The following is a 26,191-nucleotide window of genomic DNA, read 5'->3' as shown; positions in this document are numbered from 1 at the left end:
CAGAGCAGATTGCAATAGGAGAGGTTTCAGCATGGGAATCGGTGCAAATCGTGAGTTATGGGATTCTGTGTTGATGATCTTCCGAGAAAACATGCAACAGCTCTTTGGCAGAGGTAACTACTCTTTACTAGTTCTGGCAAAGTAATACTGGCAGATCAATGCAAAGCTGAATCTTCTGAGCTTGATTCCCTGTGTTGTGCAGCTTTTATTTGTTCACATATCTTCATTAGCATAAAAGCTAACGAAGCTAATCAGTATTCAAAGAGGATAGTATAAAGGAGAATGGATACTACACACAAAGCATAGGACATTTTGGTTAATACAGATGATGTTTTAAATTATAATTGAGCTATAATGTTAGTGCATGTCTGGAATGGATATATTTCTGAACAAATTATTTCAAATGTTCTTGGTTTGTTTTAATTTTTAGGACTTTATGTAGTAGTGTGTAACAGCATAATTATAGGTTTTTTCTGGTATCAATTCTTATGAATAGGCTGTAGACAGTTTAAACAAAATTGTGGCTGGGGGCTTTTTACTGCTATTATTATTTGGATTTCCTGACCTGTTTTTTTGTTTTTGTTTTGTTATGATTCCGAGCACTTCAGAAAGATAGTTGTTGAATGTCTGTTATGAACTTCCATAGGAGAATCAGTTCTGACCGCTGAAGACTTTCTACTAGATATTTACTATGGTGTCCTCAGAAGTGGCATTGTTTTTCTGCTATGCTACAGTTGTTATCAATATGCATTAACAAAACATTATGAGGTTAAAGTATTGAATGAGTGCAGGGGAAAGCTGTAGTATTTTGCAAAGCCATGTCTTTTAACGGGGGCTTTAATAACATAAATATTTAAGTAATGACAGTAAATTGAATGTCTGATTAGAGTTTTTAGAAAAGTTTCAATTATAGGGGTAATATAAACAGTATTTGGAATCCCTTAACACTAGCTTTCTACCTTTTTGATTTAAAAAAAAAATTTCCACTGGAAATGTGGACTTCTGTACAGAACACTTAAGTTTGATATCCATGTGTTTCAGTTACTCATGAACTTTTGCAGGCCCCAAAATGCTTAAAATCCAGAGTTCAAAGACTAGTGAGTTGAAAGACTTACCTGACCTGCTGATGGAAGGAAGAGGGGGAAGAGAAATTGTGTATCTGTCTGTTCTCTCCTTCAGGAGTTTTTGTTCATGACTAAAATAAAACTAAATTGAAGAATGTTTGTAGGAGCAATCTCCAACTCTGTTTCCGAGTACTCAGAGCAGTCTGTAGATAGGAGTGAAATGGTAAGGATTGACTTTTCCCCCTTTGTTTTGAGTCAAACAACTGGAGTTATTCTGTATTTGGAAATATTTTTTCAACTATTGCTATTGCTTAGCTTATGGGTTTGGATAATATTCTTTTGTATGTTCACAGACAAACAGAGATGACATTCTGACAGCTTTACTCTGGAGCATGTGTGGCTCTGGACCACTGTAGATATTTTTAAATTCTGTGACAAAAGGCTAGCAAACATAAAAGTGGCAATATTTTTGAAGTTCAAAGAAACATTTCCCACTGAAATCCACAAATGTAACACAACTGCTTTGTGTGTTCTCTAATAGCTGTTCATCTTGTGGATGCAATCATAAGCTTAGCATAGTCAAGTGGAATATCTATAATCAATATCTTGAATATAGAATCTGACTTGCAGGCCTTTGAGTGGCAGAAGGGTCCTCTCATTCTGATTGGTGGTCAGGACAACTACATCTTTGACTTCTTTGCTGGTAATGTTTTTTATGTTAATTCATTTGCTAGCACTTAATTAAACCCGTAACTACTTAAGCACTTTCTTCAGAGTGTAGGAAGTATATTTTACAAGCCTAATACTCTGTGGTGGCTGAATGTACCTGCTCAGTCTGTATGTTTTGTTCACATGAGTAAGAATCCCAGAGGAGAGTTTTGTCAGGAAATATTCCTCCTTCCAGCTGTAATTGAATGGGCTTGAACAACAGGCTGAGACAGCTGGGTCCTGTTTTGGTCTGGATTTGTAGGGACCCAAGGGATTGGGAGAGTGGGAAAGGGATCCTGTGCCAGTTGAGTGAGTTCAAATGAGGAAAAGAGAGCTTTGCTCCCTCGGCTGCTCTGCATTTCAACTATTAATACAGCAATAAAGCCTATTCAAAGAGTTCTGTGTTCTTTGTGTTTTTTGAAAGAAGGCTTGTGTGCTTAGCTATTGTGTCTTTTTTGAAATTTAATGTCTTATCACATGAGGCAGAATTTTCCAGGTCAACCACCCAACTTTAATCATGGGATCTTGTAGAGTGCAGGAAGGAAGCTGAGAAGTCCTCACAATAACCAAGGAATAACATCCTATTGGAAGTGTTCTTTCATGGGGTCATTCACATTATAATTAAGAAACCTCAAGAAACAAATAGTTAAAGCATTTGACTTCAATCTTGAGCAACTTTTTGAGTAGGTTTAGTCCTTGATGTGTCCGTAACAGGAGCTTTCCCCCAGCCCTTTTAAATGTTGCTCAGTTCTGAACATATACTTCAGATCACTGTAGGAAGGTCAAATTGCTGCTTTCAGAGGGCACCCTAAATTGAATTTTTGCAGCTTACATTGCAAATATTAACTGTTTGGTTAAACTTTGTATTTGCCTCAGGCTGACCTGTTGTTGACAAAACTAAATAGCTATTTCTCCTAACTGAATCAGGATGTTTTAACAAATGGGCGTTTAAATTCTCTTGTCAAAATCCAGCTAATATGATTGCCAAATGAAAATAATATGAGGGTAGAAGTGGGGCAAAATGAAGCTGTGTTTGCACAGTGATCAATCGCTTATATTAAGAGTGAGAAGTACACAGAGATTTGTGGAGGAACTGCCTAGTTTTAAGAATGAGTGAAAAAAGCTACAAAGACAGAAGAGATCATGTCAGAAGAAAATAGCGTATCTATGCTACGATATAAAACAGAGGGTCCTGTGCTACCAGATTCGTCCTAGCACTACATCCTTACTCATGTTGGGGGGCGAGCAGCTCGGTGCTGTGGTGTCTAGATTACTTCTGGTACTCTTGTTTTCCTTGGGCATTACTGCATCATTGCCTGCAGTGTAGACAGACTCTTAGTTTAACACATAAGCACAGAATGCTAAATTCTCTTTTATTTATATGCTGACTTTTGAATATCTGATGTATACAGAGAGCTGGATGTAGACCATCAAGTTGAATTTCTATCAGCTCCTGGGTTTGCTTGCATAACGGTGTACCTCCATGGCTAGGGTTTGTCTGATGCTGTAGTGCAGTGGTGGGAAATCCAAATACAGATTTTGTACACTGCTATAGTGATTTTGTGGCAGATAGCCTCTAATTTTACCTGGGGCAGAAGTACGTATATGCATTACATTTGTTTTGGTTCATCAGTATAACACGGTCTAATAGGCAGCTGATCTTGATGGTTTTTATTAAATAGTTAGTATTTGGTAAATAGTAACTTTTTGGTAAATAATTTTGTTTATTTACCAAACCTAATGGTGTCTCCACGTGTATCGGTGACTTGGTGCTCATCTGGTTGTTTGGATGTGTAGAGTTCTGAAAAACCTTTCTGTAAGTAGTTGTGTTCTTGCAGGTATGAGTGGTAAGCTAGCTTAGACTGATAAGAACTTCTTAGCTAAAGGGTGTTTTTTAGTTTTTATCTCATGTAATATTTCATGTATTCACACGTGATTATTTTGCATGATTATTGCAACTGTTATGAAGTCTGGGTTTGTGGTCATCAACTTTATTTGGGGCAAAAAAGGTTATTCTAGAGAACTGTATGGTGTGCAACATTTCTTCCAAATAAAACTTCACTTGATGACAACTAAATTTATAAAAGGAAGTAAAAAAGATGTGGCACGAGCTTCTTCTGAAGCTGTATGGAAGTTCTGCTGTCTTTAGTTAAGAGTGACACTGGGCAGAAAAGCCTATTGTCTTTTTGCTGTCTCTAGATCAAGGAAAATGTTTTATTTGTATTATATTTAAATTTTTCCCTAGGACAGAAGAGCAGAATTTAAATAGACCAGACAAAGCTATTTTCCACAGTTTTTCACATTCTCATAGAAGAATAGTTAACTCCTTAGTGGAGGCTTTTTCTTTCTTTTTTCTGGTCTCAAAGTACTCCGCATTGTTGCTTACAAGCAGGACCAGGAAAAGCTGGTTTACATTATGTCTAAGTGTTCTTTTAGAGACAATCTCTCTGTTGTCAGGATTGGTTTGAAAATTTGAGAGAGAAAGAGGAAAAAAATGTTCATAGAGCTAGTGCTGTGAAGGCTATTTTTTGCAAAATATTTTACATTGAAATAAAACAAGCGTCACCTGCAACCATGTAGCAGAGGGGCTGCTTAGTGTCAAAGTTGTCAAAGCTGGGGAGAGCATTCTGGGAGAATTTTTTTGCTGAGGTAAAAGATCTATAGCATATGAATTTGGGTATTTCAGGTATAATTTTCTTTGAGATTAGAGTACATAAACTAATTTTAAAAAAAAGTAATTGAAAATACAATGTTTTGTCTTTACTTTTTTGTAACTTTTGTTTACAGCCAATACTAAAAGCGTTTATATGTTTCTCTAGTGTACTAACAGGACTGCTAGCACTTTATTTATATTTGTATGTAGCTTGGCATATTGTATCTCTTACAGTGACAACATATAATAAAAATAAATAGATATATAATTAGCTTCTATACCTTTAAAGGTTAAATTGATACTTGATTATTTCTCTTAAGTTTATCTTGTGTGATCCCTGCAATGAGTTATAGATTAAAACATCATACCAAAAAAAATCAAGACTTAAATAAAATCATAATTGATGGATTGTCTATCCTGAATGTTTGGTCATATGCATAAAGAGCCACTAGAAATCATTAGTATATGTTTCATTTGAGACTGATTTTGACTAGTGGTTTTTTAAATGCGTATCATTAGAACAAATGTTGATGTGACAAGTAGCAGTTGCTTTTGTTTAATTACTATTTGTATTAAGAAGATACTGCTATTTAAGAAGTTGAGCTAGAAGCAAGGAAAGTGGCTATTGCCTTTTACATAGCAAAATGTGAAAGCTGTGTTTACTCTCTGTGTGTTCACACAATCATATAAATAGCAACAGCAGTCCTGTGCAGGACTGGAGGGCAGGAGAATAGTGCGGTCACAGATGTTGCCACCTTGGTTGCTATCTAGCCTCATTATGTTTGCTGTCAGGTACTTTTTCACTTTCAAACGGGAAAAAAGGTGACTTTGAAAAGGAGAGAGTAGCAGAAGCCACTGACTAGAAGGAAAGAAGAAAGAAAAAGAATGAAGAAATTGAATCTTCTTTTAGATGGCTTTCTTATTTCCTCTGTGAGGAAATAAGACCAGTCATGTCAATAACAGTCCCCTAATATTATTGATTAAATAACAGCTGTCTTATTTCTATGGTGTCTTTAACTATTTAGTTTTCAAAAATAGAGAGTAATGTTCTTGTCTCATGAAAGAAAGGAAAAGGTTATACTGGCGTATGTATTATGTGAGAAGGTTTCAAGAAGAAACCCTGTTTTCTACATAATCTACTCAACAAGACCTCAAGCTTCTTGTCAGAGATGGCTCATTTTTTGCAATGGGAAAAAGTGTTTTTTTTCTTTCCGTTTCTTGTATCTTTGTCTTTTATCTGGCGATTTTGTTCCAATGAACAATTCAGTTGGGTAAATATGCTTTTTATTTCAGGAAAATAATATAAATTTATATTGTTACTCAACAGTATACGTGTATTTTAAAATATCTCCCCCAAACAAGGCAGAAATAGGTAAGATTTCTCTTGCAACATAGGTTTGCTGTTTGGTGTGGTAAGGTCTTTTTAAAATGCAAAACATCCAGGTTTTTCTTTTAAATTGCTCAGTTATCTATTTGCTTAAACGTTTTCATCCATTTGTGTGTTCCAGTATGATGTTTTCATAAATGAAAATGTGATTTCAAAATAGTTTAAAATTTGTGTACAAGCTGCACTGAACTACGTGCATGGGGTTCTGTTGAGAATATCGGGGTGAGAACTAATGTTGGCTGCCGCCTTGCTCTCTGCTTTTGAAAAATTCAGGCCTCTAATCTTTACAACAAATTTGTGTGTGTGTACACACATATGTATAGTGTTTGAAATATTTCCCAAGTAAAACTGGTCAGGAAATAATTATTTTCCCCATATGCAAAATGATAAAGGGTTCTTTGCTGTTTCGAATAAGTACAAAATGTTTGTTTCTTGGATCAGTGAGAGAAATTACTATTCATGGGGCAAAAATTTGTTCACTCTGTTACGTGTACTTCAGGGCTTACGGGATGGGGAACAAAGCAACATTTCCTTTTCCTGAAGGCACAGAAGCAGGATACAGAGTAGATTTTCATCTACTACCTATATTTGATAAGGAAAGAATTGGGGAAAGAGCTAAACAAATCACCCTATAAACCTGCATAACCCCAGTAAGTCATGGTAATTTTTCCTCCTCTCTACCTGACTTTAGATAGTGGGAAAAATGTCAGATCATGCAGATTATATGCTGTAATGCTCTCAGATGCATCCTGGTGACATTCGTCATGAATGCTTCCTTAAATCTCTTTCATGCTTTATTAAAGCTCCAAACCACCGTAGGGTTTCAAAGATGGAAGATAGAGTTTAGTTCTTTAAAAAACCAAACCAAAACAAACCCAAAAAACCTTTAATGGTCTCTGAGGAGAAATTGTTCGTAAAATCATTTTCACAGTGTTCCTTCCATGGCGTACTTTTTCTTTGAGTTCAGGTGGTGAGTAGAGCATATGAGACTTCATGCATGAAGGCGGCGGTCCTTGTTCCTTTAATGGCTTTATGTACACAGCTTCATAGATTCTAGCCATCGCATAGAGGAATATGATTTTATGTTTGTACAGTGAGTTGGTTTAGGTTAATTTACTAGTTAGGATTCTCTAATTTACTGGTCAGTTTTTGGAATGAATTAAAGCTTACTGCTAGTAATTAGGAAATCGTTGCATATGATGTCTGGGCAATTATATTTACATTTTTTTAAAATCTGTTCCATCTGTGGTATTTAAATCGATCATCTTTTCAAAAATAGTTCGGAATCTTTCAAGAAAATAGCTGACTTTACAGACTCATTATTTTAAATCTAGAAAAGGTGATAAGAGTAGGTACTACAATTATTTCTTTCAGGTATAGTAAGATTGTTTTCAGTTGTACAGTCATTCAAACTTGGGAATGTCCATTTTTCTTTTACAGCCAAAAGGATGGAGTCTGAGTTATTTGTCTGTTTTCTTCTAAAAGTTGCATGTAGCACAAGGGCCTCACCTGTTCTTTTGACACCCTACCCCCCATCCCCCCGTTACAATTCTAATATATTACAGGGTTTTGTCCGACTCTCTTAAGCATAATGGCATTATAGTACTCTTTTGTGTCCACTTTCACCAAGTCTTCTAAGGTTCTCCACTGATACTGTATTTCCTGTATTTCCACCATGTGCCCTTGCAGCATTTCAGGTGTACTAGGTCCTCTAACAACAGATGTAAGTCACTAGTGTTGACATTGAAATGTACTTGTGATGTCCAGGAAAAATGTAGCATACTTCATTACAAGAAAAGATGCTTTGTTGAACCTCCATGTGCTGCTTCCTTCAGAATTAAGTTGAAAACTTGGGAGCTCACTTGTAAGCTTCTGATCCTGTTTTAGCATCCTGTTTGTTAACATTGTCACCTTTTGCTTACTATTTCAAACTTACACTTTAAACCTATATTAAAAAAAAAAAAAATTGAGATTTTAATTTCAGTTCGTATCTCCTATAGCTCTGCAGCAGGTGAGGCATACTTCCCGTCTTGTGTGGAAACACAGTGATGTCATCTGCTGAAGAGGACAAGCAGTTGTAACACTGTGCACAGAAGGATTTTTTGCTTGTTTTACCAGTACATCAGGGCTGCTGTTGTCTATGGAGTTGGCGGCCAGAAGGTGTTGAAATACGTTTGTTTGGTGTTGGTTTGGTTTGATTTCTTCTGATGGTACTGGCTCTATGTCCACACAGGGCCTGGGCCGCAAGAATTTGGATGTGTCTGGGATAAACTTTACACTTCCTTCACTCCCCAGACCACGGTACAGGCTGAGAGGGAGATGGCTGTTTAGAGTGCTTCAAATTAGCCTCCACTGTGCCTGGGTTCAAAAAACAACTGGGGCCTTAAAAAGCAGAGCACCTCCTTGAAGGCTGCCCTCATCCTTAGGACTGCTCAGACATCTGGTGTTTTGTTGTGTGGTGGGTTTTTTTTTTTTATTCCTTACTTTTCTCTCAGAGGATTCTCTAACTTATGTATAAATATCTTTATTTGGCTATGTAATTGTATTAAGATACATAGAAATCTAGGTGCTTCTATGAGAGGAAGGAACCTTTTAGAAGAAAGTTTTGGGTTTTTTTTCTTATTTAAAAAAAAATCAGTATATTGTTTAAAGGGGATGTTTGGCCACCACACATAAATAACAAGGCTAATTACCAATACTTACAATTTGCTTTTGTTATCTGTGGTGCTGGTGTGATAGCAAATTTGGCTTTCTTTGTGACCTGCATGGGCTTGGTGTAGCGAATTCCGCTTACACCCTAGAGAATCTAGCTCTTAGGTTGCTACAGAAGTTGTGTCATCATTGGAGGACTGAAGCTCTTTTTCAGGAGTGTATGTCACCTGGCCTCTGAATTTTGCAAATTCAGCCTCTTTTTTGGAAAATTGTTTAAATGACACTCTTATGTGTTATTTTCAAGCTGTTCTCTCCATTTCCCATAGAAAGCAGATAGTGCTGCTCAAAAAGAAGCCTAAATTTGAGAAGATTTTTTTCTTCCTTTGTGGTCCTTTTGACTGAGATTTGTTTGGAGATAATAAGTTGGTCTAAGAAACTTGACGTTACCTACAGGCATGCCCTTCCTGTGGAAATTTCCATTTAGTGGAATATACATATATATGTGTATATATACGTGTGGGTACACACACACATATAAAAATACAAATTTTTGATAGCTCAGTTAACACAGACTATTCCCTGTTAATCTCTTGACAGTCATGGAAAAATGATAATGAGGCTTGGCTGTTGTCACTCCTTCACTGATCTACATCATAATTTCATTATCGCTGTTAGTTCATTTTGAGAGCGGCAGCCTGTTTGCTTACTGGGATTCAGCTAAATATAAGCAAACTTCAGCCCACCCACTATTCTTGACAGTACATGACTGGAAATTAATAGATTGACTTTCAGCTGGAGAGTGTATATTTTTTAGTCCCCTAGTGATTCAGGCTGCTAATTTCAGTAACTTGTTGATCTCTTGCGGTGGCACTCATATGTCAAGCTTGAATTCTGCCATTGTGCTTTTAGGCTGCAGGACAGATATTTTCAGGAGGTAGAGATGGATGTGGAATTTAGATTTTACAAAAATGAAAATTCCTTTTTTTGCCCGTCTTAGATCTTCTGGAGCTGTGCTTATTCTCTGTGTGTTCTTGAATAGATTCTCTAATGAGTCAGAATTACTCATTACTGCCTTAAGCCCTTGGGAGTAAATTTCATTAGGCCTTCCTGATTGAAGTGTATCTAATGCATTTTCTTGTTTATTTAATCTTTGTATTAGTATCAGAAGAGATATTTGTGATTTGATTGAGCCAAAAAAGTTGAAATGCCTTTATTTGTAGAAGAGTTGCTCAGATAAGGCACGTTGGTCAGTACATTGTGGGGAGGTCTGCCCTGCCCTTATTTCAGACAGCTAGTACTTGTCAGTCCCGTAACACTCACAAATGCTAAATTCACATTTGTTCTAGAATGTAGTAAAATAAGCGTAAATGGGGAAAACAGTACAGCGTGAACAGTTCTTAGCTTAACAGATGGAGCCTAGGCAAGCTATACTGCCAGCTGGTAACTGAGGAAAAGCTAAAGTGAGTGTTGTCTGTTGTGATGACTAGCAACCCGAGTTACTGACAGTCACTGTTTCTTGAGTTCAAGTCAAATTCTTCTTGAGATTCAGAAGGATTTTAAGATGAAGGCATCCATTTATCCTGAGGTTTCTTAAGAAGTACTTCAACACAATATGGGTGAAAAGTTTGTCTGTGCAGCTTGTATACTTTACTGTGATTAATATTGGTGCTCCCATCTTTGAGCACGAATTAAATGAAATCAAGTACTAATGTTGGGTTAAAACAAATGCACTTTCCATTCTTTCTTACACCCAGTAGTAGCTGATTTAAATTAACAGTTGTGTTGAGCTAGAGATTCTGTTGACACTTGAAATAGTACCAAGTGGTTCACTATTTGAAATTTAGAAAGGAGCAAGCACTAACATTTATCTCTGCAGTGGATATTGGTCTGTTGTAGGTTAGTCCAGAGAGCGGAGGCACAGCACCGTGGCTTATGCGAAAACAGGGGAAAAAAATCCCAACTAGGGAAAACTCATAATGACTAGGAGAGCATGCAGAACTGACTCCAGTAGAAAGAACCTTTTGCAAGGGTTGTGTAAGTCATCTGAGAAAGTTTGATGTTGGATGAATTTTGATATTCAAGATCCCAACAACTTCATCATAGGTTAGGTGGGTAAGTTATGTTTGGTGAAAAGATTGAGAGATTTACTTGGAAATACTCCGAAGAAACTGTAGGAAAGTAACTTGATTTTAAACTTCCCTTAGAGTAACTTTATTGAAGCAAGATATGAAGTCGCAGTAATTGTTAACATACACCACTGAACTTACTCTCTCTCTCAAATACATGATCTATTTTATTCATAAAGTTAAAATTCAATTATCATTGGAAGGTGAGCCCTTTGTAGTTAAATGTATTTAAATACTTTGTTTTATTAAATTGTGAAACAATCACAATTAAAAGCAAGAAAATAAATGTTTTAAACATTTCTGATGGTAAATCATATCAAGGTGCTCCCTATTGTTGAAGTTTTGTTTAGCCCTCTGTAAATTAAGTAAAAATTGCCATGAAATACAAACAAAATGAAGAGTGAGGAAGTTGAGGATGTTGTGTATATTCATTACTCCCTTTTTAAGGACTTGGGCATCTTTCTAATACATGAGTGAATACTTAATTCTCATTCTCTGAGGCGTCCTTTCTTTTCATTTGTTTTGTAATGAACTCTTGTGTATGCAAATAAATTTCACACCTCTGAAATTCTATCTTGTCTGAAGTTGGCAGTTTGCATCAGGGTTGACAAGTTATGTAGTCACAGGTGTCCTGTTGATTTCAGTAGAAGTTAAATGTTTGCATTCTTCTGGGGATTTGGGCCCAAGACATCTTGAAAACCCATTGCAGTCATTTCCCAAATTAATGTGTATTAATTTATTTTCCTACGAGAAGTATTCTGTGGATGTCAGGTTTCTAGAGAAAGGTTTCTCAGCTTCTTAAAGTGAGATCTCACTTTCCTGTTAATCATCTTTTCCATATTTGTGTATCAAAAGAAGCAGTAAATCAGAGAAGTTGTTACCCTTGGAGTTGCTCAAACTTTATGCAAAATATTTGTCTATTCTTTCCCCCCCCTTTCCCCCCCTTTCCCCCCCTTTCCCCCTTTCCCCCCCTTTCCCCCCTTTCCCCCCTTTCCCCCCTTTCCCCTCTTTTTCCTTTTTCTCTCAGTATCTATTTGCTAAAATAACTGGAAGGAGTAATGAGTTTTCAAGCAGTTGCGTCTGCTGGTTATGCTAGGAGTCTGGACACAGACTCGATTTAAAAAAAAAACAAAAACAAAACAAAAAAAAAACAACCCAAAACCAACAAAAAACCAACCCCCCCCCAAAAAAAAAAAAAAAAAAACAACCAACAACAAAGCAGAAAACAGAAAAACAACAAACCCCCAGAAGTAATTTTGTGAGCAGAAGTGACTAATAAAGCTTGGTTTCCTGTTAATTGTGCCTTGTGGTTGATTGGAGTCCCTGAGTTAAAGGGTTTGTTGCAATTACAGCACCCGTAGGGGAAGGTGTCTGCTCCCACCCCTCCATCTGGTTCCCAGGGTATTTCCCTGGGTTTAAGAAGCAAGGGGATGCTGTTGCAGGCTGCGTGGGCTTAGGAGTCTCTCCTGCCACCCACTTAGTTTTGCAGAGCATGCAAAAAGTGAATTGTCTTTGAAAAATCTTCTGCTTAGTCATATCTCGTTCAAGTCAGGTGATGGGTAGAAGTTATGAGGAGACCTGGATTCAGACATGCACTGTGACGGTGGGAGTGGTGCTGCTTTCGTCTCTGTGTCACTCTCCTGACAGCAGTTCAGGTATATTTAAGTGTAAAAGGTTTTGTTGGTGGTGATGATGCTTATTCAAAATTATTAATTTAAAAATAAATCCAGGTCTGTCTGAGAGCAATTGTAAATCTAGAGGATGAAAACCAAATGTTTCTGAATACCACCTCTGTTAGAATTCTTTGAGGACTGTATTCTGCCCTTCTGGTTTGTTTGCTTTTTATGGACTAGCTGTAAAAAATGTACACAATGGCTATTGTAAATACCAGCCTTCCGTTTGCTGCTGTATGTAAAATTTTAATTTATGTGCCATCGTTATTTGAAAACATAACAAGAAAGTAATCCCAAAATACCTTATTGTATGAAAGAGTCCTTTCCACTTAGGCAGTTAGATAAGCAGCCCATTTCCTCTGAATGAATGTTGCTAAAGTTGCTTACAGTAGTTACTATATCTGGACAGAATTCAGGTTTTCCAGGTCTGTGTTTCTTATTGTACAGATTTTTTTTTTTAATGCACTTTGAGATAAACTGAGAATATTTAAACAATCAGTTGAATATTATATTTTTATGATAAATAGAGAAAGATTTGAGTGGAAAGAAGTATCAATATAGAGTAGAAAGTTGGCGAGGTATAGATAGGTATGAAAAGGTATGAACAGTGGATGAGTTGAATCTGAGTTGTTGGGGGGAAATGCATTTTGAATTCTTGCATGTGTTGCATATGAATGCTAATTTTTCCCTTATGTTTGACATAATATAGGCTTAAGAATATTACATTTTGTTTCAGTAATCAGTTTTATTTGCTAAGATATAACTAGAGAATTTGAGAAAGAGCAACAAATGAAGGTGGTGGGGTTTTTTGGTGGGGTTTTTTTTTTTGGTTGGTTGTGGGTGGTTTTTTTTTTTTTTTTAAAGAGCAATGCTGTGAAGCCAAGCTAAAAACTTTTGGAAAGTTTTGAGTAAATACAGAGTAACAATCTAAAAATAGGTGTTAAGGGCAGGAGTTGCTACACTTTTCTAAGGATTTGAGATCAGAAAAAAACAGTGTTCAGAGTGTGGGAAGGGAAAGTTACAGTTCTCATGTTTTTTGCAGTAGTTAGGGAGTGCAGTGTGTTGTTATGGAAGTAATCTAGGTTTGACCTAGGACTTGACCCATTTGTCAAGAATGGTTTAAAAATAACAAGCTCTGTTGGGCAATTATATGGATGGGTACACTCATGACCCATACCTTCAAATATAACTAATTCCAAATACACATTTGATGCTTCATTATGAGTAATCTTCATTTTCTAGTAATAGTGTTTTGGTACTGTTTTCATATGGATAAGTGTTAAGAATTTGTAGGATTTGGATTTCAGAAAGTTTTGACCATCTTTCATGTTGTTAAGCTTGCACTAGTTTAATATGTTGCTCAAGAACACTGACTAAAGCCTGGAGGAAGAAGAGGTGTCATGACCAGGTGTTTGAACTGGGGACTCTTGCTGAACAGGGAAAGATGATGAAATAATTAGCAAAATGGGTTTAGTCATATAATGTGGATCATAAACATTTCTTTTTAGTATGGATAATTTATGTTTGCTTGCATTTTACTGTGAACTGCTTAACTTCCTCTTTTGTCATCTGTGGAAGAAGGTGACATTTGGAAAAGTGAGCTATGAATTCACCTCCCTACAAGTACTTTTTTCGTAGAACAAACCTTCTGTAAACTAATTCCAGAGTGAAAAGTCATGAATTGCTAGCATTCATTTTGCTTATGACTTAATTGACTCAAAATGTTTTATTACCTGTAACTGGAATCCATTTTTATTAGAGTGCAGTTTCCATTTAAATATTTATATGAAGTAGCTAGATTGATAATATTTAAAAATTATAAGCACTAACTAAAATTTGTGTATGTTGCCTACTTCTGAAGTGTGGTTGCTTTATTGAGGTAACGGAGTACTCTCTCTCCTGAAAACTGCTGCGTTTGTATATAAGTTAATGAATTTGTGTTCTGTGCTCTTCTGAAAACGTGTCCAACTTCCTTATTATCCCATGACTTATCTCAAACTTGTTTGTGTGTGCTGTGTCTTGCCATGGCTTTTCCTTTCAAGTTTCTAGTAAACAAAACTTTTGAGATAAAACTTGGGTAAAAGCATTCAAAGAATTTTGAGAACTCAGTGAATATTTTATGCATTTAGTATCACAGCTTGCGAAACGTTTCTTCTCCAGTGCATCAGATGCATACAAGACCACCTCTCCTGTCCACATCTGGGGGAAAAAAGCATACAAAATTCTGTAAAAAAGTCTAGAACTTGAAGATGAAGAACAGTTTGTATTGACACTCAGCCTTCTCTTTGATTAGGTTATAGTTTGAAACTGAAACATTTAATCCTTGGTTTACAGGAAGAATGTTAGTTTCACTTGCTGCCTCGTCTTTTTATCTTAAGCTGATAAATAAAACCAAATAATTGTATCTTGTTATAAAATTATTGTATTGTCATTAAAAATGCTTTTAATCAATGCAGTAATAAACACTTTAGTCTATGTATCCTATAATAACAGGCATACAGCAATACAACTCTGGGTTACTATAGGGAATAAGATTCAAAAGACTCTTAATTTAGGCTCAGCCTGGCAAATACATGCATGCAAGAGTTCATGGTTTTGAGGTCTCTCTTATTTCTGACTTGATATCGACGGGAACACTGAAATAGATGATGTGCTCAGTAGCACAAAAGTCTGTTCAGATGTACTGCTTAGTGAATCCCTTCACTCAATTAATTAGGAACTCTGAAGGCTTAATTTGAAACAATATGCCCTTAAAGGGTGGTTTGAAAACCTTTTTGTATTTGGGTAATATAAGCATAAGGGGGCCTAAAAACTGAACAGAGAAACTGAATAAAAAAAAATATAAAGTTTCTCTTTGGTTTCATAAAGAATTTGATCCATCAGTGATCTGGGTTGTAGAATTACTCTTTACTACATCTTTGGTGATACAAAGGAGGTGGATCAAAGCAAAAAGGGCTGTGGTGCAAGAATCTGTTACGCACGTGCACACGCACGCACAGATGTACGTGGTTTATGTGAGAACTTGCTGCTTACAGAAAATGTATGCTGTAGGGTAGTTACAGGTGTTGGGAAGTATATTTGTCATAATCAAACTCAAGATTCTGTTGAAAGTTTGATTTATATTAATGGGGATCATTGATCTTTTTTTGACGTAGTAGCAGATTTTAGTGATTCAACTGCACTGAAGACTGAATGATTAAAATTGCCATGAGGTGAAATGCGGTCAAAATAAAAAGATCTTAATCAGCGTTATTTTACAGTGATCACTTAATCAGGAAGAAAGTGAAGATGATTGTAGTTGAGAAATAGAGTGCCGGATCTGGTGCATGGTTAGGTACTTAAGCATTATGATATGGTCTCTATTCTCAAGTGGCCAAATCAAGTTTATTATAGGCAATTTACATTCTAATGGCACTGAACTTTAAAATGATTAATTATTTTTTAATTTTAATTACGTTAGTTTTAAGGTAACTCTGAAAGAGTGCTGAAGTTCTAAGATCTTAGAGGATCTTTAAGGCGTGCTGTTAGTTTAATAAAGGAATATTGTTATAGTCATGATTTCCTAAAATGTAGTGAAACTGAGAAGAGTTCTTGAAACATGACTTAACATCACATTTTTTAGAATTACTGTCTTTTTATAATTTTGTCAGTGCAAAAAACCCGAGACAGTAAAGAACATGTTCAATTGCATTGCTCAGCTTGAATACGAGGAGCAAGCAAATGAGTAGTTTGCAATTCTTACAGCAGAAATAATACAGGGTGATGGCACTAAAATGCTATGAGGTGTCTGTGGAGCGGAAGCTTAAGCTGTGGAGGTGGAAAAATTTCTGTGGCCATAGGAAGGGTGTTTTGTTTTCTTATTTTGTGACTGGGAACTTGAAATTTGAGTAAAAAGCAGCTGTAGAGACTGCAGTAGTGTATCTTTGTTTTTCATTGCACTTATAGTGGCTTAACACTCAGAATTAACATTTTACTGTGACGTATTAATGAAGGGCAATACGATCTATTTTCTTATTTTTACTAATTTCAGAGTAACCCATAGGATATACCAGGCAGTGTAAAGCTAATGCAGGCAGTGTTCAAAAGTCATGCTTTATTTATTTGGATCACAAATGCTATTTTAAAAGTACATCTAATGACAATGAATGGTTACTTCTAAAGAAAATTAAAAATATGACTGGCAAACCTGTATTATTTTAACCTAGGCAAAATTCCTTCTCTCAATATTAAGTTCTTACTCACTATAGTTTTTAATATTTCCATTTGACATATGTTCTATCAAAGTAATTCTTGCTTTTATGAATTTTGAACTTTATTTTAATGTTTGAACTTCAATTTAATGTCAGGTATAGATCATGAATGCAGGACTTCATATAACATATTTCATTTCAAACGTGGTGTCCATAAAGGCAGAATTAGGAGTGTAATTGTGTGCATTCATACGATATTCAGTACCTGGAGTTCTCCAGTCCTGACTGGGACTTCGAGATCTGTTGCAATGCAAATATAAGCAATAGTGTCAGTGAAGCCAGCTGTATATGAAGTGCTTATGAGCAGGTTTATGCCGTGCTTTTAAAGAGGAAGCAAAGTATATTGTTGCATGTTATATCAGTTCATACGGTGGGCGCTTGCCTGCGACATCCTGCAGCAGAATTTGCCTGCTGTTAGAGCTCGGCTGCATTACTAGCCTTCTGCTCTGAGGCCCTTGTGGCTTGCTGGGAAGTGTCTGCAATGATTTGCAGTGAATTTGGGGGTAAATGCACCATGATGGAGGAGTGAGAGACAGGACTCGAATGATTCATGTGCTGCGTGAGACTTGACAGGTGTGCATTTTGGCAAGTTCTGAGTGTAAGTATATGCTAAGAATACATGGCTACACAAACAAGAGTCATTTTAGAGGAGGAGAGCTTGTGGAGAGTCTGCTTATCCCCTTCTCACGAGGTTTAGAGCATATCCTTTAACTAATTAAAAGAGATTAAAAGTGCTTTCAGTTTTACAGAGATCTTGCAGCTTTTTTTTTTCCCCTCAAAAATGAATAATGTTAGTTGCTCACGTAAGATGTAATGAAACTTTCAGTATCAGCAAAAAATCAAATGTCTGACCTCAGTATATTTGCTTTTATGTAGATGACTGTAAAAACAGTTTTTCCTTTTAATTAGAATTCTAAAGTAAAAGGAAGGCAGGCTGATATTGTATAGCTCAAGTCCTTGCTGTTAGTCACAATTTAATGAAAAGTTAAAGGCACTCAAGACTAGTGGTGGTAAAAGGAGAAAGGAAATGCATCAGGGAATTTGAGAAAGGATAGTGGCAGGGCATCATCACCGCAACTGGGACTTTGGAAGAGACTCCAGCTGGGTAGACGAGAGTTTTAAAGGAAAAGTAGGAAATTAGAGAACTAGCAGAACTTTGCTCAGATGGTGTCTTCTGTGACCAGCAGGGCAATGGGATGGGGGCGATAAAAGCAGATCGATGTAAGAAGCAGGTGAGGTACAGATGTGGAGAAAACTGAGGAGGCTGTGGTGGCAAAACTGTGTGGGGACAGGGCAGAGTGATACTGGATGACGAGTCTTGTGGGAGAGGTTAGGAGAGAATAGTTGAGAAGGAAGGCATTTGGATGAGGAGTCACAGCAGGGAAGAGGTGAAACTGGATCATGTATTTGTGAGAGACAAGAGAAGGGAGTGTTAAGGCAGGCTGCAATATTAGACAGATGTTTGAGTATCCCTTAAAATCCTTCTTTCTTTAGCTTCAGAAATGGAACAGGAGATTCCTAAAGTGCTGTGAAATACCTGGGAAACTGGGCAGGGGGCTTCGTTAGTGCTGGTCCATGCAAAAGCAACAACCTGCAGCACTGATCCTTTAGTCAGTGAGGATCATGTACTAGATGCCTGTGTTCTGTGCACCAAAGTCTCTAGCTTTCTTCTGGTAAAACACTTCTATATTATTAAACTATGTAGCAGAATTTCTAGAGAGGATTAATTTTTATTTTTCAAATGAGAGGGTTATTTGAATTATAAAATATATATTGAACAATTCTTTAATTAAGGATGCAAAACCATAAATGCAGAACAAAGGAAATGACAGAATTAATGATGCCTCCACAACTACATTGAGAGAGTACATATTACAGGCTTCCACTGTGGTCACAAAATACCTGTTCTTTAGAGCGGAGAGCTGTTACTTGACAGGCAGTCATTCCTCCCCCCCCGAAATTTGCTATGTGGTTGCATGCTCTTTGTTTATTGCATAATATTCGATTTTTTTTTTTCTCTGATATTCATCAACACATAATCTTTCACAAACAGTAAGACAGGATTTTTTTCAAGAGCCTAGTCAGATTAGATGGTGATATCTCTATTTTACATAATAAAAAATAATGCATTGAGGGAGTAAGAATTTTACTTAAAGTATTCATTTTTGATGCCTGGTTTATTTTGATTTTTCAGAACATTTAGTAATTCTAAACACAGGTCTGATTGATTTTATTTAGAGCTTAAACATCCAGCATTTTTTGGCAAAGACCAGCATATTGAATTACCTGTCAAATATTGAGGAATGCAAAATTTAAGCTTGACTGTCTGAAGTGTTTTTTTAATTGACTTGTCTCCAGCTCTGTGACAGTGCGAGGGATGGAGTCTAAGCAGCATTCCGCTTTATAAGCGTAAGACCACCTTTCTCCTTCTCCTGTGTTAGCCTTTCAGGTTTTCTAAATATCACAAAGCTGTTTTTCTGTCTGATCTTGATTTGCTCCTAGGGCACTTCCACCCTCTTTGCTAGGTGGAATGGGAGTCCTATAGTAAAGATTTTACTGACCGTGCTACAAGAATTGCATCAGAATTCCAGTGCACAGCAGGACAAATTAAAGTTCAATATATCACTTTGCTGCTAGTATAATAATATTTAAACATAGGGTGGTTTACTGAAATTCTTGTGATGAGAAAGAATGGTAATAGAAAAAAATAATGGCCATATCTTGATGTGGTATGGAAGTGTTGCCCAGATCTGCAGTGGGTGTTTCATGAATGCAGGGATTATTTTTCATCTGAGTCTGGGGAGGGAAAAAACAGAACTACTCTTGTATGTTTGGGAAAGATATTTTATTTCTCTCTTTGATTTTAAAGTTCCTGTTGAAGAATCTTTTGTGGTAGCTGTAGCCAAAGATGGCTGGATGATCTCCACTTGACCTAGATGAGAACAGATTACTTTTTTTTTTTTCCCCAAGATGAATAGGATCCAGAATACTGTGTCTGTCTATACCATAGTACCGGAATTTGTGGACGTGCTTCTCATTCTTGGAAAATGCCAGATTCTTAACTTGTACTTACAGATGTTGGCACTTAACTGTTCATCAGGAAAAACATGTTAAAAATGTTCTGAGGGAGTGAAAACTGAATCTTAACTGTTAAAACTGAGAAGGGTATTTGTGGCTTATATTTTTTACATTGCCTTAACTAATGTTCTGTGGTTCAGCTGCTATCACTGTCGACTAGTGTTTTGCCCCCAGTTTCCTCCAGAGAGTTGGCAGAAACTGCAACAAAGCTTTCTTGTGCTGTTTTGCTGATCTTAGGTGGGTGGAGAGGAGAGATTTATTTTCCATCTCCTCTCAATTAAATTAGGCTTTAAGCAGCTCTGCCTTGCGGATTGTCAATTATTTCTCCTTTGTTTTGAGAAATACTGTTTATTTTGGGAGGAGTATTCTTTCACACCTCCTTTCTGGAGTTTTTTGAAACCTCCAGTTTTGGTCTATCTTAACTCAAAAATGCTATTTACACATTTCATAATCACAGATGATAGAAGCCAGTGGAAAATAAATACTTTGGGTTTGGGCTGAGCCTGTAAAATAAAAACACTTGTTAAATTCCTTCCAGGAATTTAGCAGAAATTTCGAAACTGCAGAATGCTTTTAAAAACAAAGCTATCGATCTGTTATTCTGCTTTGTTCTTTTTTAGATTTTTTTTTTATTTTTTTTTTTCAAGGACAGCGTTAGGAAGAATTGGAGAGCCTTCTGGTGTTCAGTTAAGTGACAGTCTCTTAGGTGATGTGGTTTTTCTCCTTTGCATGGGAAAGCTCTGTATATATTTTTGTAATTATTTTTAACTAGTGAAGGAAAGCAGGCTTTGTCTTGAAATGGCAAGCAGCTAGTTTCCCATGGTGGTTGATTTATTTTCCAATCTATTTCCTTCATAATGAACTTTCACCATTGCTGTTGACAATTCTGGTGGATACAGCTTTTAATTTCTATATCTTTGGCTTGACATGGTATTTTACATTGAACAATGCAGTGGGCAAAAGGCTGGGTTTGCTGTGTGATACCTGGATCACTAAGGAAGCATATTTTGTAATTCCTTTGGGAAGTAAGAAATGGCTATCTTACTGAGACCTGCCAGTCAAGGATAGAGTCTTCCATCTGAGCAGAGTTTGCCAGCCCGTTTATCCAAAAAGCAGCTATGGCATCAGTGAGGCACCAAGAGGAGTTCCTAGATGCTGTCCTGTTCTGTTTTGTTTTCTATTTAAATCAGTTGCGGGGACCCTTTTTCAATTGCTACTCCAAGTCTGCAGCACTTTCTTTAAACAGTCAACGTGATCTTCATCTCACTTGAGTTTAATTTCAGCCATGCCTACACCAGCTCTGGTTTGCTGCAGTGTTCTGCTGGGGAGGGAAAGGGGCACTAGCAGGTGAGGGAGGGGGAAGGAGCTCACCTCGAGCTCCCCCTCCCCTGCAGCCAGCAGGTTAGCCCTGAAAAATCTGAATTTCAGGGCTAGCCCTGCCCAAGCTCTGCAGACAGAAACTGGGAGATGGAGGGAGTGAGAGCAAGGCAGGAGCGTGAGACTAACTTTGCAAAGAAAGCATCCAATCTGCTGTTTTATTATTTTGATGTTGTTTGGTATCACGTGATAACCCAATACAGTTTAGTACTGTGATTATCAATGATGCCACTGTCCTCCCTGTGTCAGCTCTTCAGGAGATGGACTTTTATCTCCAAGAGTTTAAAAATTAAACCCCTTGTTATTAAACGTGCTGTAAGTAATGCTAGTAACTGCTTCCACCTCATAAATATGATCAACAGACTGTTGAAGCTCAGTGTCACTACTGCAGAACCCATTGTTTTGCCTCTATTCTGCTGGACAGTTGTTGTAATAAAATCCTCCCTTTTCAGGGCCGGGGGGGGTAGGACGTATGCTCCTCCCTGTGCCTGGCTTGGCAGCTGCAGTCCTGCTGACTGTTTTTCTATGTGCTTAACCTGTTACTTCAGGTGAAGTTCTAGTCAGATTTCAACTGGGAAAAAATCTAAATTTCAAACGCTTGTGGAATCCTCCTTTTACTGATTTTTATTGTTTGAATGCATTATAAGCATAAATGGAATGAATGCCTAGAACATAAAATGTGGGGAAAGACCCATAGAGACTTAAATAACTTGAAGGAATAGTCATGACAGGTTCACCTTGCTTGAAAAAACAGCTTAGCTTACTACTTCAGTACATTGGTTACCCCTGAGGCTGAATTGGGAGATTGGTTTTTCTTACCACGTGTAACTGATTGAATAAGTGCAAGAAATTTTGCCAGGAGGGTGGTGGTGCAGTTTTCCCAGGCAGGGTAAGGTCAGAAGTATTGGCCAGGTCGGGTGGCTAATGTTTTTGTAGAACAGTTTTTATAGGTAAAGTCTTACCCATCCATCTCCTCCATGGTGATTGATAGCAACATAGAATATTTTTCAGAGTAACCTCCTCCACAGGCTCTGTTGACTTGTCAGCTTGTGGCCATAGAGAACATACTGGCAAATTTGAGTTTTATATAATGAACTTCAGTTCCTGCTGAGTTAAAAATCCAGGAGGAGCCAGGGGACTTGCTGCCCACACTTACCCTCTGGTTTGGAGGAGGAAGAATTGGATTTGGCACAGCAAACTGCTGGTCCCTAATCTGTATCACACATGGCTAGCAACCTTGAAAAGAGAGGTGTGTGTGGAAAAAAATCAGCTCTCCCTCTGTGTATTTCTGTAGGTTGAATGAAGTACCGAAGGAAATGCGCACATTGCCTTTTGCTCTCGAAAAGCTGCAAAGACAGTGTGTCACTCTGGTATCAAGGAACAAGGGAACCGCAGCTCCTTCTGAAAAAAGAGGGTGGTATTTTCTGTTAACTTCATGATGATTCTGTTTAGGGGGATGGGGATGTAAACAGGGGAGGGCTGTGTACCTGTATGTTTTAAGAGCTGCATTGCAGGGACCCCTTTGAGCACGTTGCATTTTGAAAACCGTTCCCTGGCCTTACAGTTTGCTGTCTTTATAACAGCTCATATGACATTGCCAAACTAGTTGCAAAAAGTCTGCCTGTTAACCTCATAGTCTGGAAAGCTGGATGTATGAAACGGCTGTCTGAAGATATGCCTTCCAAGACCCTTGGCCAGGCCAAGTTTTCTGTACTTAAGATTGCAGTTGCCACAAGAACAGCAGATGTTTGCACAGCAGACAAACAACATTGATGATAAAGCAAATTGACCTTTTTTGGAACAAGCTATTTGAAGCACATTCCTAGGGCAATTCTCTCTTTCTTTCTTTTTTTTTTTCTTTTCTTTTCTTGGATTGTATCTTTCTTCATAAAAGTGCTTGGCTATACATTGACATGTCTGTTGCTAGAGGTGATAAAAAATTTAAAGAGAAGGGTTTACAAACTTTTCCACTAACACTGATACTACAAATCGTTAAACCTAATCCAAACCTATTTTTGTCGTCTGTATTTTACTGAAGTAGTTATAATGCTGTTTATTTTTCCAGTGTCCCTATGGGAACCCTGGAAGATTCCAAAATGTAATAATTAAAGAATGACAGGCCTTTCCTTACAATATAAAGTGAGGAAGAGTTTTGTGGTTTAAACAGCTATGCTGTTGCTTGTTAACAAGATATTTTGCCTTGTAATCTAGTCAGGCCTATAATGGTCAAAAAATGTTTGAGAACTACACGTTTGTTTTCAATCAGTTGTTTTTCAAGTTAAAAGGCTTTAATGGCTTGTTTTAATTTGTTCAGTAGTATTCATCAGTATTAGTATTTGTATTAAATGACTTGGTGCAGTACAGCTGAGGCTGTCCCAGTAAGGCAGTACATTTTGTTGTCACTTATTTTTCCAATTGCAAGACCTTTCTTCTAAGGTATAAAAGATTAATTGAAAATTTGGGGAATCTCTGTGAACTTGAGTAAAATGCTTCTTTTTAAATTACATTTTAAAAGTATATCTGTATTTTAATTGTACAATTAAATATTTTGAATAAATTTATAATAAATTTAAAGTAAAAATACCACTAAAATAAGTTAAAATCTCAGTGTCATATGACTGCATCTTTACTATTTGGACCTAAAACCTAATTTTTTAAAGCATAAACTGATGTTCCCATAGTTGTAACAAATGTAAGTCCTGGTAGAGAATTGATTCCTGGCATCTGAGGAATTTTAGAAAAACTGACTAAGTTCAGACTTTGCAACCTCTGTGACTTTTAAAGGATTTCATCCATTGTACCACTAACATCAATAGAGGTGTGCTGTACTGCTTAACAGGAGAAACATAAGACCCTGCATTTTTGCATTGTTGTTTTTCAGATGTGATTTACAATGCTAATTTAAGGACTGGGATAAAGTTTTGTGGGTTTTTTTAGGTATTAAAAATACAGATAGCTTGTGTCTTGACTCAGCTCATAAAATTGCTTTGCTGAATAGTAGGCAGTAGGCTTTTGGACAAGGATTTTGTAGTGCCTTGAAGGAGTGTGTGTTAATATCAAAATTCTAAATTGAATCATGGGTTATATATATTGGTTGTTGGGGTTTGGGTTTTTTTAGTTCCTAACATTAGGAAGCAAAAATAGTGAATTCTAGGAGAACCCAAATCGGGTTTCTTAAATGTGTTTAGGTATAATTTGGTTGTTATGTAGTGTCATTTGCTTTTGGACCTTTTGAAAACCAATTCTCATGTCTGTTTAGAAACATTTATTTTCAACAAATTGTTCTGCAACATGATGCCTGTTACAAGTCTTCACTGCAAATAAAGCTGTACTAATTCCATCAGCCTCTGTATAAACAGAAGTGAACATAGATGAGTCCCTGTACCATGAAAGCATCAGTTAAAAAGGTGTTTGTGGACCACATAAAATGGCTACCTTATGTTGCGCTTTTTTTGTTTGTTTGTTTCTTGATCCAAGTATGTGATGGTCAATGCCTTGTCTGTTACAAAAATACTGTCCCTGTTTTATAGATGTGAAACCGTGAGTGAAGTATCTGAAGTTACTTGTTTAGGATCATTGACGAAGACTGCCTTTGAGCCAGAAATTGAACTTGCGTCTTCTGAGACCCATTCTAGTCCTGTGTACACTGGCTTATACAACCTTCTTTTGTGGGCAACTTTTATGAACTGAAGCTTCTGTTTTAGTAATAGATTTAATTTGTGTAAAGTATTAAACATGATTTTAAAATAATTATTTTTAAAAGAACTCCTTTTCCTGCTTGATTATTTAAAGTTGCGGATTTTTTCTTTTTTTTCCCCCCAAGTTTGTGTTATGTGTTCTTTGAGGTAGAGTTATCAGTAACTTGGATGTTTTGCGTGCACGCAGAGAGCGTGTATTAATGAACATGGACTGGTTAGTTGTAGTGCTGAATGGGGCTGAAAGAGGGAACAGTTCTAATACTGTTTCATTGCAAAGAACACTGGGGTTACCTGGCTGGAGGACAATACTTTATTTTGCTTACTGTTTTCAAAGATAGTATAAAAGAGGGGAAAAAAGGAGAGGGAAATGAAACTTAACTTTATATACGTGGGGTTTTTCCATTGAATATGTTAATACTGTTGAGTACAACTGTTCTTGCTTCAGAAGCCAAGAATTAACTGTTAAGTTTCCTCTATCTTGAAAAAGTGGTCTCCAAAAATATTGCATGATACATCATCTAGGCCAGTATTGGCCTTCCAGTCATCATTCCATCAGCACTTTAGTTTTTCATTGAATACAATGTTGTTTTGCTGTTTGGCAGAGAAATTAATATTGTCCAAAGTGAACTCCTCATTGTATTATACTTTGCTTTTTGCAACTAGAGTTAACAACATATAGCACAGATGCAGTGGATGTCTAACTCAAAAAACTGTAGAAAAATATAGTCAGCTTGACTTTTCTTTTTTCTTGCCCCCCCCCCTTTTTTTTTTCTTAAAATTAAAAAAAAAGCAAAAGCAGGCTTACTTCATAAACTGTCTCTCACAGCGGTTTTGACTTAGTTCTTACTGGTCATTATTTCCAGCTTTAAACTTTGTTATATTACATTAGGTAATATAGGTATATAAGTAAAATGGCCTGTTGTTTTCAGGGCTCTGATTACATATATTTTATGTTACTGTCACCTTGTTTGGTTTTTGTGTTTTTGGTGTGCTGTTTTTTGTTTCTTGGTTGTTTGGTTTTGGTTTGGTTTGGTTGTTTGTTTTAAATTATTGATATTTTCCTTTGTTTCAGCCAAACCTTTTACATCTAAAGTGAAACAGATGCGACTACATAAAGAAGATTTTGAAATCCTGAAGGTGATCGGTCGAGGAGCCTTTGGGGAGGTATGTATGTGAAGGAGGTGGAAGGAAGAGTTTGAATATGCTCTTGCAAATCTGCAGCACTGATGAGACACAGTTAATAGCAATATACTGATGTACGGGTTTTACATTATTTAAGCATAATGGATGTTGTAGGCCCATCTAATGTTTGATGCAAGTACATTTTGATTTATACATTCTTTGACAGCTCTTTTTAGCTCTATTAAATTTTGAGAGAAGGCAAGTTCACATGGATTAAAAGTCCATGTTTCAACTGCCTGATGATAAATCATTTGCTTGACTGTAATTCTTTCCAGTCAGCAGGTGGAGGCCAGTGAGTTAATGATGGTAGAAAGATCTAGCCATTTCTAATCATCCTAATAAC

At 36.8% G+C, this 26,191-nt stretch overlaps 1 protein-coding gene across 8 annotated transcripts in view; it reads left to right on the top strand.

Annotated features, from left to right (window-relative positions):
* CDC42BPA (CDC42 binding protein kinase alpha) overlaps positions 1-26,191 on the top strand; it is a 192,976-nt gene that overhangs the window by 36,973 nt on the left and 129,812 nt on the right. For all 8 annotated transcript variants that reach the window (XR_012041682.1, XM_072857060.1, XM_072857062.1 and 5 more), the window contains one exon: positions 25,739-25,830. Coding sequence is in view for 7 of the 8 variants with exons in the window: in XM_072857060.1 (XP_072713161.1) it covers positions 25,739-25,830 (92 nt within the window). In the remaining variant the exon portion in view is untranslated. The remainder of the gene's footprint in view (positions 1-25,738; positions 25,831-26,191) is intronic.

The sequence above is a fragment of the Ciconia boyciana genome, chromosome 3 (assembly GCF_034638445.1).
Source record: "Ciconia boyciana chromosome 3, ASM3463844v1, whole genome shotgun sequence".
Classification (NCBI taxonomy): domain Eukaryota; kingdom Metazoa; phylum Chordata; class Aves; order Ciconiiformes; family Ciconiidae; genus Ciconia; species Ciconia boyciana.
Note: the sequence above shows the minus strand (reverse complement) of the source record. Positions and strands in the feature narration are given on the sequence as shown.